The following is a 14,570-nucleotide window of genomic DNA, read 5'->3' on the forward strand; positions in this document are numbered from 1 at the left end:
TCAATGCTGGAGGAAGAACCTGGAAAAACCCTGGAAAGAACCACCGACCCACGAGAAGCTACTGGCAAGCATTCTCACATACCCACATGTGCTGAACCCGAGATCAAACCCATGCAGACTGAGGTGAAATGGCAGTGATCTATAATGGTGGGCGCTTTAGACCACTCGGCCACTTGGGGCCCTGGCTTGTCTCTTGTATTCGTTAGATGGAGCATCTCTTGCCACTATTCAGCAACGGTCTGAAAGAACTGATAGGCTTCATTTGCCATGATAGGGTTTCTCCAATGTTACAGTTTCCTGGTGAAATCGCTCGGCGTGCTTGTTGATCACTGCTCTGCAGTTCAGTGGGGGAAAAATATAGGTAAAATTGAAACAAAATGTATCTTTAGTGACATGTTGCGATGAAGGCTTCTGAATGCCTTGGGGGAGGTTTTGCACGAACTCTCTGTAGTGCTTTGCCTTGCTGTTTCCAAGAAAATGTGTTGCCACTAACTGAAAGGCTTTCTTTGCTGGTTTTCCTAGCCACGTAGTGCACTATCAAATGCATCATCTCGATGACGTTTACGAATTTGAGGACCAACAAGTACGCAATGCTTTATCTTAGCTTTGCTAAACCTTAACGGTTCCATGGAGATGCTTGAAAGTTGCCTGTGTTTTGTTAATGGTCTTGACAAAGCTCAACATCAGACCCAGATTGATGTGCAAGGGTAGTAACAAAACTTCGTTGAGTCAACAATAGTGTCCATGTTGACAATAGTGTTATAGCCAACACATATCAAGGATGGTTTAAACACTAGCAGGTTAAATAGAAGAGGCAGACTTTACTTGAATTCCTGGAAACAATAGTGCGCTAGTCTATTCGATGGACTCTTGTTTAATAACAACAATACAAATAAACATAATAAACATAAAAAATAATAATAATAATAATAATAAAAATAACAATAATAATAAGAAGAAGAATAATAAGCATAACAACAATGATAATAACAATATTAATAACAATAATAAGAGCAATGCTATTAATACCGCTACTACTACTACGACTGCTACTACTACTACTACTACTAATAATAATAATAATAGCTAATAACAGTTCCAAATTGGTGGCTCTCCAACGCATGCTGGAATGCTAACATTCAGTGATTTTGTGTTTTCAGGTAATATATTTGCCAAAATATCATCTACCCGACCATCAAATGCATCAGTGTGTGTTTAGCGGTACAGATGTCGATAACAATATCAAGACAAAGGCAAACATAACATCTGATGGAAATAGGACATGTGATATTCCGCTTTCCAGCCAGATTCCACTCCTCCAACCATGGAAAGGTTGGTACTGATATTCCAACGTTGTATTTCAAAAGTGGCAGCTTGATTTACATTATTTTTTTTATATAAAATATAACTGTAGCAGAGTATTGGAAATGAAGTTTCAGGAATTTCTAGACTTCAGGCGTGCATCTGTTGAGACAAATAGCAAAATTTCTTTAAACTTTACTGGCGTTCTTTAAATAGTGATGGTTTGGGTGTTTTGATTGGTAACACGTATTAACACTGAGGCAACTGAATTCTTGCAGGTCTCTACTAGAGGGAATGACTAATTGTGTAAAATGGGCAATACAAAAACAACCGTCCTTTACATTTATAAAGCACTATTTTACGTTATTTAAGGTGCACAGAACCAGTTGATCATGAAAAATAATGTGTATTAAGGCTATACAATTAACTGAAATTTTTACCATTTCTCTTGCTGGAGACCATAATTTCTATATCTTTTGAAGATTACACAATATCAACTTTTGCAAGGAAAGGTTAGCTCTGGCCACTGCTATTCACACTATTATTGAGTCTTACTGATTAAAACAACAGAATATGCTCAAATGTAACTTATTTTTAATAGAATTAATATATTTGTTGTTATGATTTAATTGTAAATCACCATCATCGTCTAGTAACTTAAGTATTTTGCTCTCTAATGTGATTAACGTTTACTCAGATGTTACATGCACACAAAATATAGTATATTGCTCCAAACAATGATAAACATTTTGTGTCAGCATTATTGGAAACAAAACATAGTAGTCTTTATTACAGCTCTGGTATCAACAAGATCCACTTGGTAAGGTTCTGGTTAAAGTGTTTCGCTTCCATATATTTCCTAAACCATGTTGTGGATCACATGATATTTGCTTTGTGTCATCGCACAGGCTGCTAAGTTTGCAGTTTAAGTCTTTGACTTCCATATATTTCCTAAGCCCTGTTATATGTTTGTATAATATTTGGCTTGAGTTATTATTAAGCTACGACAAGCTATACGACATACTTGCTCGCTCCATTTACCCAGGTTTGAAAGTAATTAAAAAATGTATTACAGTTTTGGTTAAGAGGTTTCATTCGCTTTATGTTTAATAATTAATTGGATCCAGTTTTTTTCGTATTTAAGATGAATCATTCTGAAGCTGTTTTATTCTGCAACATGCTCATTTACACTTTGATCTGCACTCAAGATTGCGTTTATAGCAATGCTTTCCTTGTGGGCTAGACATGCAGACCCATGCGCTGTCTTCATTGTCTTGAGTTAAAAAACAGTCATTACTGTTGGTCAAAAATAAAAATATAGCCTTTGCAAATTATAACTGGTGCACAGAGAGACAATGTTAACGTGACCTGTGCTAAAACGAAAATATTGACAGTGAATGATATAAGTCATCTGTAAAGCCAACACCTGCTTCTGAATATTAGAATAATTGACAAAAGGAAATATATATCTCTTTCAGATTAGCCGAGATATTGATAATTGCTCATTTTTCAAGTTCTGATGAAAATATTAAGAAACGCCTTAAAACAAAATGTATTGCTACTCATCCTGCATGGAACCTATGATATGATTGTGTTTGTAAATGGATGTTTATAGGGAAAACCCATTCTAGCAGATTTGGATCTTGCTGTCATTTGAAATGGCAAGCTGGCTTGCATTAAATCAATTGTGACATTATCAGACATTGATTACAGAGAAAAACGCAGTAACATAAGTTGAATGTTTTAGATTGCCGAGAAACATAAATTATTATAAGTTAAAGGTTTCTTTCGAGAACGATTTTAAATTCTTGCTCGAAAGTGTGGAGATGACAATACATTAGAGTTGTCTTTTTTGTAGGTTAAATAATGCAATTTAGAAATAAATTATTAGAAAGATGGAAACACAATTATAAGAACAGTATATACGCTATTTAATGTACTTCTGCCATTCTTACACCTATGGAATTGAAATAAAATTGATTTGATTGCTTAAAAGTTGCAGTCTCTTTCATTGACTGATTTTTTGCTCATCTCAGCAGATAAAATGCCTTGAGGACTCATAGGCCCAGAGGTCATTACCTTTCTATATAGGTGCTAGTTACATTCCTGAATAAATATTTGATCCACTATTGTTAAAAATTTATGCTGTTAAACAAAGTAACAGAAAAGAGTGAACACAACAAGGTTTTTAAAATTAAACATTTCTTTATTTTTCTAGACTACAAACTAAGCAATAAGATTTTTTTTGCTGTATTGTGAATTAAATCTACATTGCAATCCAAGAATTAAAACGCAAGTCCTATCAATGAAAAGTTCTAAGTGAATCACGGTTCAAATCCCAATGAAAATCCAAAATGGAAGGCGATGACATCTGCAATCGAAAGCGTTGTACAAATATGTTATGTTTCATGCTGAATCACATAAAATATTAGTAAAGGTTTTGAATTCCGTATAAATTCCATAAACGTCTTTGTCCAAGAATTATCAGAACACTTTAGTATTTCCAGGGAAAACAACCCCTTGCATTCAATTATTAGAAGACATTTAAAATTCAGCCCAAACTGGTTACAACATAAAACAACTTAACGTGTCAGCGGTTAAAGCACGACTGGTATAATTCTTATCATAACAACAGTTATAAGACTAGCTAAAACGCAAAACAGTTTCCCTGATGAGAGTCAAGAGTTCATTCTTCTAGAAAAAATATAAATTTGTTATGGTACTCTGAGACATATAATATTAAGAAAAATAAAAATGTTGCTTATAATTACTGTCACTAATTTTTGAACAAGGTTAGCAACATATACAATGTATCAATTCTGGACAATGTCAAATTCAGTTAACAATGTTACACTACAATAGCATGTAATGGAATAAAAATTAAATCTAAAAACAAAAAATTAAATTAAGTATACATAACACAATAATGTTGTTTTTTTTTCTTCAGTGACCATGTTTTAGATTATGTTACTATTTTATTATCCTTTTCCAATGGAATTAACTATTATGACCTTGTTTGGTGGGACATTGTCTTTGATTTAGAGTCTGAGCTTGACATTTTTTCTTGACAACTCACACATGTTTGCATAAGGTTGATATATTATCTAATTACTTGTCAGATCAGTATTCCAAGTTTCCCTGGATAAAATAATGCTTAAGCGACATATTATTCCAAGTTGCGTTTCTTTGAATAAGATTTAAAACCTGTCTGATTATTTTTCAGGTCATATAACGATGACATTATCTATACTGGTTAGTGGGAATGCATTTGACTTCATCACCATAATGTTATATGACTGCAGTGTATACACATCGTAAGTAGCTTTAAGTCAGCTGTTTTATTTATCCTTGACCAGATCATCTTTGATCAGTTCACATTAAAAGCAAATACATGTACCATATTTCTGACCAAAGCCCTAGTCAACTGAGTAAATTGTTTTGTGGTGTGGCATGGACATATTTGGTAACTTCTATCTTAGATGTGGGTGCAAACAAACAGACAATCCTTGAGCAGCCATATCAAAAGCTAGACCAGCAAGAATGTACACCTATGCTGAATTTTCGAGTAGGACTACTGCCCAGTTTATAGCAATGTTCCTAATATGTGTGTCATATCAGTACAGAAAAATAAATTATTTTGAAGGAGTCAAAGGAAGTCCAATCCTCTCATATGTGTAATATACTACAATATATTCCAGGTCTACTTTGCCCAAGATGTACATGACAGTATCCCAATAATTTTAGTCTCTACTTCAAGCTATATAAGAGTTACACAACATTATGCAGATAGCACATGCACGTATTCATGAGTAGGATCATATACCATGGTGTATACCAGTAACACACTCCTAATTTTGAACACATCATGCAGATAAACATGCTTGTGTTCATGAGTTGGGTAATTTATCATCGCGCAATTCAGAAACTCACACCTAACTGTGAACATAATACGCAGATTACCCATTCATGCATTGTTAGGATTGTATTGTCTTAAATTTAAGTAACATAAAATAGCAAAAACAAATAAGATTTGTAAAATTTAACATATAAATATTCCTAAAATACAAAGTGAAAATTGTCAAAGAACTTACCGTATTGTGAATTAATCCGAAATTGTCCTGAAATGATATCACAAACACTAGTGTAGAATGAATTCCAGGGGTGTTCCAAATGCATTACAGCCTTGTAAGTGTCGATGTACCAATATCTTGGAATAGTGTTGATGTGCTAACAGCCTTGATATATTGCAATAATATAATCCAAAATGTTCAAATTAACAATTGACAATAAGCTGAATATAATGTTTTAGTCCACAAATATGCATGAGCACTTTGTATTTTCAGTTAATAATTTTAAAATAAATCACCTCAAATATTACTAAACAAAAAATAAATTAATTCAACTAGAACTGATGTTAAGCTATTTAATGAATGGTTCATAATTTTGAAGCAAACACCATTATATAGAAAACTAGGGCACAATAACAGAACCAGGGTGAGTGTGATTTTCATCAAATGTGTACAGAACTTGCCTGTAGAACGTTCTTTATTTCCTATTAGAAATACCTAGAACATCAAATTAGCTTTTGTAATCATTTTTACCTTCAAGTAATAGTGGTCTTTATATATTAGGTATGTAATATATTGTTTATCAAAACAAGATTATATTAGGCCCAACTTCTACCCTCAATTTTGGACATAGGACAATTATGCAATCCAAAAATAATATACATAAAATATTAAATATTGGACAAGCCAAAACACAATACTAATTAAATATGTACAACATTATTCATGGGTTGGATCATATACCATTGAGTAAATCAGTAATACACATATCTGTGAACGTATTATGCAGATAAATGTTGCATGTATTCTTGTGGTTGTTGGTTAATAACAGTTTTCAGCACATAATAGCCTATACATTTCGGCCAGACTAACTGATAAAGGATGTATCTGGGAAAACACCGGTAAGAACAACAGACCTAGAGGAAGCTACTGGCATGCTTTCTCACATACCCACATTGGCCGAGCTGGAGATTCTAGCTCAGTTGAACAGAGGCGAGATGGCCATGGTCAGTAATGGTCAGGGTTTATACCACTTACTCCCCCCAGAGCCCTGAATACAACCATCAGTAGATTATACATCAATGTATATATATGTAACACTCTCAAGTGAGCATTTATGCAGATACGCATGAACGTATTTACATTAACACAGTTATCATTGAAAATAGTATAATAGGCAAATACATGTGCATGATTTCATGAGTAATGTCATAAACTTTTGTGTATACCAATTAAAAACCCTAGCGGAACTTAAGGGTCATACATGTATTTGTACATAGGAAGAGAGAGTATTATGTAAGAAAAGGTGAAAAAGTTGGAGAGACGGAGGTGGCTATATCATCAATATTAAGTCAAGAACAAGTTAACATTGCTTCATGAATTGTAAAATATATAAATAGGACTTATAGTTATTTTGTACAACTCGTTTTCTGTAGCTCTAATACAAACAAAAACAGGATATGGGAGGGAAAGCTGTCATATGTGATGGGAGACAACTGTTACATTGTATCTTTGGAATTAGTATATTAGAGTTGTTTATATGATATTGTAATGTACTGTTTTTAAAGATCGAACTTGACACTTTGGTTTCTGGTTACTTTGAATTATGGTACCCATCCCTACTTATAACTTTCCACAGACACCACGTGACACAGATCATCCAATCACTGCAGGCACGGTAATCAGTGAAATTAATCAATGTGTTGTAGGATGTGCTGCGTATTGTATAATAAAGAATACAGATTGCTTGGTATATAATGACAACATTATAAGTAGATACAATACTCTTATGCTCAAATTTATGTCAACTTGTAGAATGAATATTTATTATTCGAACAAGTGAATATATTAAAGTAGACGCACTTAACGCAGACTACTAATACTGAATCATCTTATCAAAGCATGAATTGCATACATTGACAAAACCGTATTACAACCATATTACCACTACAACATGCAAATTACTTACTTATCATTATCCTACTGTGACCACTTTGTTGGCGTAGTGGTTAGAGCGTCCGCTTCGGATGTGGGAGGTCGTGGGTTCGATTTCCAGCCAATTCATACCAAAGACTTACACAAATGGTACTAACATCTGCCTTGCTTGGCACTCAGCATTTAAAGCTTAGTGTTAGGACAGGTCAGCCTGGTGTCAGGATAATGTTAATGAGTGGGACAGCATGCTACATGTCTGCGCTGTGCTAGGCATCACAATAATCTGCGAATTGCACACATTATAGCACTATGACTGAAAACTTGTTTAAGTTACTTTATAAATCCAAATCACATCACACAAAATGTATCCTACTGTCAATGGCGAGAATGATTGCAAATTCGAAAGTGTAGAATCTCCAAATACGTGCAAAATACAATATGACAAACATCGTGATACAAGGATAGCACATTGATGCTTCTCTTCATGATTATGTATGTATCCTACATAAATTAATCACAGTAATATAATATGTGTAGCACGTAAGCTAAATCTTTATAACAAACTTTACCAATGAACATGTAAATTGAGAAAAGGATTGGATAAGTGAAGATTGGTTACCAGGTCTGGCTGATAGATTGTCTGTCGATATAAATTAGATACAATAATAATTGATATGTTTCTATATGAAACATTATATTCATATTCGTTTAATATGTATCATATTTATACATGTAGACTTGATAGAAGTTAAAGACTGAAACTAGTATCAGAGTCATTGGACTCTAGCTATGGTCATTGCTCAAGGGACACACATATAGCCAAGAGGATTTAACAGATCACAGGCACTTGTGCCTCGTCATGCGCCTGCAACACATTATGTATTACCTCTCTGATTTCGCACCACAAAACAAAACTAATGTTGTCCAGAAAGATAAGACATTTGTTTCATGCAAAAATGAATTACTAATGAAACAGGAGTTTTTAAATAATTGTATTAGATAAATATTATGCTATGATTTCATTGCAAATGTTAGTAAAATTCTGCTCCACCTGCTCACAGTGCCACTTCAGTAATTTAATTTCACCGGCAAGAACAACCGCCCCACAGGAAGCTACTGCTAAGCTTTCTCAAATACCCACATTGGCCGAGCAGTATGTTCTAACCCAGTTGAACAGATGCGAGATGACCGTGGTCAGTAAAAGTCAGGGTTTTATCCCACTTACCCCCCTTCGAGTCCTGAATATAATCATCAGTATATTATATATCATTGCGTATACCAGTAACATGCTCAAGTGTACATTCATGCACATACGCATCAATGTATTCACGTTAACACAGTTATCATTGAAAATATTATAATAGGCAAATACATGTGCATGATTCCATGAATAATGTCATAACATTTTGTGCATAACAATTAAAAACCCTAGTGGCCTTTAAGAGTCCTACATGTATTTGTACATAGGAAGAGAGAGTATTATATAAGAAAGGTGAAGAAGCTGGAGAGACGGAGGTGGCTATATCATCAATATTAAGTCAAGAACAATTTAACAATGCTTCATGAATTGTAAGATATATAAATAGGAGTTATAGTTATTTTGTGCAACTCGTTTTCTGTAGCTCTAATACAAAAATCAGGATTAGGGAGGGTAAGCTGTCATGTGTGACGGGAGATAACTATTACATTGTATATGTGGAATTAATATGTTAGAGCTGTTTATATGATATTGTAATGTACTATTTTTAAAGATCGAGCATGTACTAATCTGACACTTTGGTTTCCTGTTATTTTGAATTCTGGTATCCATCCCTATTTATAACATTCCCCAGACACGTCGTCACACAGATCATCCAATCACTGCAGGCACGTTAATCCGTGAAATAAATCAATGTCTTGCAGGATGTGCTGAGTATTGTATAATAAAGAATACGGTTTGCTTGGTATATAATGACAACATTATAAATAGATAAAATACTTCTTGAGCTAAAATGTATGTCAACTTGTATGATGAATATTTATTATAAGAACATTTGAATATATTAAAGTAGGCGCACTTAATGCAGATTACTACTGCTGGATCATCTTATCAAAGCATGAGTTGCATACATTGACAAACCGTATTACCACTACAACATGCAAATTACTTACTTATCAGTACCCCACTATGACCGCTTTGGTGGCTTAGTGGTTACAGCGTCCGCCTCGGATGCGGGAGGTCGTGGGTTCGATTTCCAGCCCATTCATACCAAAGACTTACAAAAATGGTACTAACATCTGCCTTACTTGGCCCTCATTATTAATAGGTTAGTGTTAGGACTGGTCTGCCTGGTGTCAGGATAATGTGACTGGGTGGGATATCATGCTACATGTCTGCGGCATGATGCCCCAGTGCTAAACATCACTAACAATTGCCCCATTGCACACACTGTATCAAAATGACTGAGAACTTGTTAAAGCTACATTATAAATCCATATCATATCACACTAAACGTATCCTACTGTCAATGTCGAGAATGATTGCTAATGCGAAAGTGTATAATCTTGAAAGACGTGCAAATTCCAATATGACGGACATTGTGACGCAACGATACTACATGGATGCTTCTCTTCATGATTATGTTTGTATCCTACATAAATTAATCACAGAAATATAATATGTGTAGCACGTAAGCATAACCTTTATAACAAACTTTACAAATTAACATGTAAATTGAGAAAAGGATTACGTAAGTGAAGATTGGTTACCAGGACTGGCTGATAGATTGTCAGTCGATATAAATTAGAGACAATAATAATTTTTTATATGTTTCTATATGAAACATTATATTCATATTCGTTTAATATGTATCAGATTTATAAATGCAGATTTGACCTAAGTAAACGACTGAAAATAGTATCAAAGTTATTAGACTCTTGCTATGGTCATTGCTCAAGGGACACACATATAGCCAAGAGGATTTAACACATCACGGACATTGTACCTCATCATGTGCCTGCAACCCATTATGTATTACTTCTCTGCTTTCGCACCACAAAACAAAACTATTGTTGTCCAAACAGATAAGACATTTGTTTCATGCGAAAATGAATTACTAATGAAACGGGATTTTTTTAAATATTTGTATTAGTGAAATAGTATGCTATGATTTCATTGCAAATGTTATTTAAACTCATCCTGTTCACAGTGGCACTTCAGTAATTTAATTTCACTACAGCTTTCTACCTCTTGTCTCCATAACGATCATTATAAATCAAAAGAAATCCTTTGTTTGGTTCTCCTTTTCTCTTTGATGACAGTGATGAATGACTAGGATAATTTAAGGTGGCCTAATTAGTATTTACACAGTAATATTTATAACCGTGTTTAAGTGGTCAATTGAAAAGAACTGACCTGACACACAACTTAAACCGCTAGCTCTTACGCAGGTAGGATTTGTATGATTTTTAACATTTTTTATTCCATTCTCTTTGTGACGTGAATGAAAAGACATATTTAATGTAATAATTCAGTGAACTTATATTTTAATTGAGGATAGAGGTACAACAATTACGTCCATGTATTTGAGATTAAATCATAAATTGCAGGTATATATACTCTGGGAAACAATGGCACACGTAGCTTTGACGTAAAACTGACATTTTGTTTCGTTTGCGATACATTAAGCATCTTACATATGATTTAATAACAAATTTCACTGGACAAAACTAATTTTATTGCTATTTATTTCTTAAAGTGTTGCCACTGGTAGGAATTAGTGAAATTGTTTCAATTCTCTGGACACTAAACCACGATTTTCGATGATAAAATAAACAATATATCATCGTGTATTAAACAGATTTTCATGATGATTTTCTTCATTTTCTAGAAATAAGAACCAATTCCATGTTGACATTACACACCAGCACTCATGTTTGAAGCGGGTCCATGAGTTATCAATGCATGAATTATCGAGGGAAATAATGACATGTTTCACTTTATAATACAGCCTTAAGTAACATTATTTAAAACGCTGGTATTTACATGTTGGCTATGGTTACATTGATTTCTTTATTCTAAGAAATTTTGATTTTGCAAAATTTAACGAGCTCCAGAATAAAGTGGTGCGATACATGGTATTTGAGACATGTATATTACGCAACATTCCCTGCAACATGGGATGGTCGAATGTTGAGACTCTTTGCTGTTTATGTCTTTATCATATATATATATATATATATATATATATATATATATATATATATATATATATATATATATATATATATATAAAATTCATAAGAAGGATTATCATGCTAATGATGTAATGTTTTCTGTATTTTTCCCAGATGCACAACTTGCTTGCAATATTACATAGACTGCACTTGGTGCAGGAAGAACCACAGGTACATCCCACGCATGTATTTTAAAGACTGTCCGGACGACGACAAGACTGTAAGCCAATCTTCAATCACAAGTCATCCAATTATATATTAAGATAGTCTTACAGGAGTCTCATTTACATATCACATTTTTGACAGTTATCAGGGGTCAAGCTATACTTGAATTTGAGTGAGAAGTGACTTCTCCTTTAGGACAGAACAGTGTGTATATATATATATATATATATATATATATATATATATATATATATATATATATATATATATATATATATATATATATGTATATATATATATATATATATATATATATATATATATATATATATATATATATATATATATATTTTAATTCTCTTACCTGAAATGTACCCTCTTTTCGTAGTATGCCTATCTGTATCTGGATTTAACACTCGTTTTAAGCAATACTTTATTTTCAAGTAGTTGTATGTACACTATAAATACATTTGTATGCATATAAAATTACTATACTAATATGCTGTGTATTTTGGCCATATGATGTAAGAGCACTGTAAAATCTATACATTGTAAGGAATTTTGACTGCTAGGAATAACTAGATTGCAGTAGTTTAATTGTATATTATTACATATGCTTAATCAACTACCATTAAATAAGAATTTTTTTTTACTTTATGAAGGTTTGCCATCAAATGGCAGTTGAATATTTTTATAACTTTTTTGAAATAATCACCCATCATGTGCTTGAACACAAATGCACACGTGTCTTTATATTATATTGTTGATCCCAATTTCTTTGTTGCCGATAAAACATTACCTAACTATTCATAGATAACCCACTGAAGCATTACATTAGGTATGTGAATAAAATAAAACCTTGTTTCCAACCGAATTGAAACATCCCACATATGAGTTCATCCGTTTGTAGAAAGAGTGGTTTTCTTAATGTGATTCTAGCTTCCTTACAACAGTACATTGATAGGATTGCAAATTTATGGTTTTGTTATATGTCTACATATGCATAGTAACGCCAGGCATTTACTAAGTAGTATTTTAATAGCTGCTGTTTTCCGTATTTTCACTAAGATCAGTGAAAACAACTTTGACCATCCATTGCTGTCCGCATTCCACAATAGATACATATCTAACCCAATTACTTGCATTTGTATGCTTAATCTTAAAATATAGCAACTGGATCATGCTTTATGCGATGTGAATATTTTTCCTTAATATATTTGCTACAATGTTTACGAAAACATACAATATAAAAAATATTTTATGTTTACCATGTTTTTACTTTATATCTATATTTTAATTTAGAAGTATGGACTTTGTAGTCTGAAATAAAGAATTCTTTTCTGATCTAACAATGTTGTAGTTCCCAGACACAGCAATGTCTGTCATTTTTCACCCCGACAGATTCACGGTTTCAAAATGTTTCTGTAAAGAAACTAAAGCACTTACAGCAGTCAAAATCTCCAGATCACTGATTCTATTCTTAAAACACAAATTTCTGTTTGGGTAATATCGTTAAGTTAGAAAACACAAATTTGTATGCTTTTATCATTAAATGATAACTTGCGGAAATTGGCCAGTGATGGCTTATATAACCAGAACCATGTATAACTTATCCCTGTTATAACTTACTTTGGAAAGGGTTAATGGTCAATCAGGTAGCAAAACACATGCTTGTGAATGAACAAGATTATCTTTGTCTGTGCAACTGAAATTAATACCAGCTAGCTGGTGGCTTGAAGCCTACTTTTCGTCATGAGCTACAACAACATAAATAATTGGCTAAGACGAGGGAGCATCTCCAAAGCCACAGTCACTCAATGTGTACTTTCAAAAGATCAATAGGCAAATATATTTTCGCTTTCCTAACTGAAGAAAGTGTGGTTTTCATTCTTTAGGTGTCTTACTACTTCGCCTGGTAGCGTGACCCATGGGTTATGTTGCATGATATTGTATACCAAAGATTGACTGATCTGATCTGAATTTAGACTAAATGGAATTCATTTATTTTCATAAATATCAATTTTCATGATTTTAAGAAGAATTACATAGTTATCTATCTGAACTCATGGATTTACGAATAGGTCAACTGTATTCATGGAAAAAGTGTTATTGTTCATTACGTATTTCAAGGGGTATATTGTTTCTGGCAATGATTATTGTTTGCAGTTCTTTCAAGAAGTCTACTGTATTTAATGCGTGTCCCGGTGCGGCCAAGAAATAAAAAGCAGGTACCCTAAGAAAGATAGTGCTAAAGCCAATACTGATTTAATTATTCTATATTCATTGCCCGTATATTGTTTTGTATTCCGATAATCATTGTGGTGTCAACATTAGATACTTACCGTTATTAACACGGACTAAGATTGAATCCGAAGCCAAACAGCTAGAAATTTGAACAAACTCTGTAAACTGTTTTTACCTGTTCTTCATGTTCCTGAACTACATGGTTACATAATTCTTCATTAAAAAACAGAGTGGATGACATAAACACAAACGTAATACATGTCTTTTGCATAATTACAGACTTTCTACTTTCGTGGAAGCCGTCATTGCTGTATCTAAATAACTAACGGCTGTCAATAAAATGGAAATATATGGGGTAACAATGTGAGATGAATTATCTATACTATTTCCACACATCACTGAAGGATATATAACCCGACTAAGGCTGGTCCTGCTGTCTAAATCATCAACATTTATTACATATTCATCTGCTGGATACAATGTGTTACATCTCCATGCAAGTTTATGACCAGCGAATTCCTGAACAATTGTTTGAAGCTTTGGCAATTCACTGTATTTTGGATTGTAATTTTGCAAGTGACATCATACTGCATACAAGTATATGACCAGCACATTGGTGGTCAATTGTTTTTGAAAATTTGG

The 14,570-nt window shown here is 33.3% G+C and overlaps 1 protein-coding gene across 1 annotated transcript in view; it reads left to right on the forward strand.

Annotated features, from left to right (window-relative positions):
* The window catches only part of LOC149803930 (hepatocyte growth factor receptor-like), a 192,745-nt gene that overhangs the window by 72,918 nt on the left and 105,257 nt on the right, over positions 1-14,570 (forward strand). Inside the window, exons 7-9 of the mRNA XM_089953741.1 lie at positions 1,161-1,332; positions 4,526-4,616; positions 11,634-11,739. Coding sequence (XP_089809867.1) covers positions 1,161-1,332; positions 4,526-4,616; positions 11,634-11,739 — 369 coding nt within the window. The remainder of the gene's footprint in view (positions 1-1,160; positions 1,333-4,525; positions 4,617-11,633; positions 11,740-14,570) is intronic.

This window comes from Sinohyriopsis cumingii, chromosome 3 (genome assembly GCF_028554795.1).
Source record: "Sinohyriopsis cumingii isolate HCF-2022 chromosome 3, ASM2855479v2, whole genome shotgun sequence".
NCBI classification, from domain to species: domain Eukaryota; kingdom Metazoa; phylum Mollusca; class Bivalvia; order Unionida; family Unionidae; genus Sinohyriopsis; species Sinohyriopsis cumingii.